This window comes from Geospiza fortis, unplaced genomic scaffold (genome assembly GCF_000277835.1).
Source record: "Geospiza fortis unplaced genomic scaffold, GeoFor_1.0 scaffold2457, whole genome shotgun sequence".
Lineage (NCBI taxonomy): Eukaryota > Metazoa > Chordata > Aves > Passeriformes > Thraupidae > Geospiza > Geospiza fortis.
In genome coordinates, this window is record NW_005054720.1 from 120926 (window position 1) to 123073 (window position 2148).

At 64.5% G+C, this 2148-nt stretch overlaps 1 protein-coding gene across 1 annotated transcript in view; it reads left to right on the plus strand.

Moving 5' to 3' along the window:
• The window catches only part of ARFIP2 (ADP ribosylation factor interacting protein 2), a 3679-nt gene extending 1537 nt beyond the window's left edge, over positions 1 to 2142 (plus strand). Inside the window, exons 3-7 of the mRNA XM_031065258.1 lie at positions 379 to 494; positions 594 to 815; positions 1125 to 1282; positions 1362 to 1536; positions 1848 to 2142. Coding sequence (XP_030921118.1) covers positions 379 to 494; positions 594 to 815; positions 1125 to 1282; positions 1362 to 1536; positions 1848 to 2003 — 827 coding nt within the window. The 3' untranslated portion in view covers positions 2004 to 2142. The remainder of the gene's footprint in view (positions 1 to 378; positions 495 to 593; positions 816 to 1124; positions 1283 to 1361; positions 1537 to 1847) is intronic.
• The last annotated feature ends 6 nt before the right edge of the window (positions 2143 to 2148 follow it).

Sequence of the window (2148 nt, forward strand, 5' to 3'; positions counted from 1 at the left end):
GAGGACAGTGGGGCCCAGGGGCTCACAGGTGGCTCCTGGCCAGGGGGGCCCACTCAGCCCCTGAGCCCATCTGAGGTGCTCCCAGTGCTGCTGGGCAGTGTTCCCCCTGTGTCCAGCCTGGTGAGGATGGGGCAGGGCCTGGTGCAAGCAGAATGGCTGGGCTGGGCTCTGTGCCCCTGTGTGGGACAGCCAGGGGGGCTGGCAGGAACAGGGTCCTCACCACGATGCCTGTGAACCAATGCTGGGCATGGGCCCAGAGCTGGGCATGCTGCTGTGGAAACAGCAGCTCCAGGACAAGGGCTCTGGAGGCTGGGGCTGCACGGTGCCCATGGCTGCTGCCCTCCTGGAGCTGGTGCCAGGTTCCTGTCCCTGTGCCAGGCCCCGGGCTGCACCCACCACCCCCCGGACCCCCAGCCGGTGGAGAGGAGGTCGTGCGAGGCATTGCTGTTGAGAAGTTTGACATTGTCAAGAAGTGGGGCATCAACACCTACAAGGTGAGGGGTGAGGGGACACCGGTGGGCCTTCTTGCCCCCTCCCACAAGCAGCTGCTCTCAGAGGGGTTGGGGGACTCACACGTGCTCCCCCTGCTGCAGTGCACCAAGCAGCTGCTGTCAGAGCGCTTCGGCCGGGGCTCCCGCACGGTGGACCTGGAGCTGGAGACCCAGATCGAGCTGCTGCGGGAGACCAAGCGCAAGTACGAGAGCATCCTGCACCTGGCACGGGCACTCACGGCCCACCTCTACAGCCTCGTGCAGACCCAGCACGCCCTGGGTGACGCCTTTGCCGACCTCAGCCAGAAATCCCCCGAGCTCCAGGTGTGCCAGGGCTGGAGGGACACTGCAGTGAGGGCAGGGACACCTGGGCACCAGGGCTGGGGGTGGGCAGGGGTAGCTGGGGCTTGACCCTGGGGTTATGGGGGTCAGGACCTGGGGAGTCACACTTGGACACCAGGGCAGGAACACAACCTGCACAAGAGTGGACGTTGTGCTGGTGCTGGGCTGGGTGGTGCTGTGGTATGGCTGGCCTCAGTGGTCTCAGGGGGCTTTTCCCCCAGCACCCTTGATGGAGGGGAGTAGGGATGGGATCCATGGCCACTCACCACGCCCCCATCCCTGTGTCCCCAGGAGGAGTTTGGGTACAACGCAGAGACACAGAAGCTGCTGTGCAAGAACGGGGAAACGCTGCTGGGCGCCGTCAACTTCTTTGTGTCCAGCATCAACACGCTGGTCAACAAGACCATGGAGGACACGCTCATGACAGTCAAGCAGTACGAGACAGCCAGGTGGGGCAGGGGGCTTAGGGGGCTCGGGGCTCCTGGGCAGGCCTGGAGGCAGCTCAGTGACGCTGGGAATGCTGTGCAGGCTGGAGTATGACGCGTACCGCACGGACCTGGAGGAGCTGAGCATGGGCCCGCGCGACGCTGGCGCCGTCAGCCGCCTGGACGCCGCCCAGAGCCAGTTCCAGAGCCACAAGGACAAGTACGAGAAGCTGCGGGCGGACGTGGCCATCAAGCTCAAATTCTTGGAGGAGAACAAGGTGGGTGCAGGGATGGGTGGCGCGGGAATGGGAGATGCAAGACAGAGGTGGGGCATGCAGAGATGGGGCACATGAGGAGGGGGCTTTTGGGGCAGGGATGAGGGGAAGTGCAGGGATAGGAGGCACAGGGATGGGGTCCCTGCAGGGATTTGACAGCCACACTGGATTTGTCGCTCAAGGACATGAATTGGGTGGAACGGGCAGTGCAGAGAGGGAGCGGTGGCTCAGGGGGTCTCAGAGGGCTTTCCAACCCCTTTTCTGTGCTGCTGGGGTGGGCTCAGGCCCCCCCAGTCATGATCCCTCCCCTCCAGATCAAAGTGATGCACAAGCAACTGCTGCTGTTCCACAATGCCATCTCTGCGTACTTTGCTGGGAACCAGCAGCAGCTTGAGCAGACCCTCAAGCAGTTCAACATCAAGCTCAAGACCCCTGGCGCTGAGAAGCCCTCCTGGCTGGAGGAGCAGTGAGCCCCCTGTGCCCCCCCGGATGGAGGAGCACACATGGACCTCAGTTGCGGCCGGGGGCTCGTGGGGGCCACAGCCCAGGCCTGGTCTTGGATGGGGGGGGGCCCCCAGGTGTGGGGAGCTGCCAGAGGGCTGGGTGCCCCCTCAT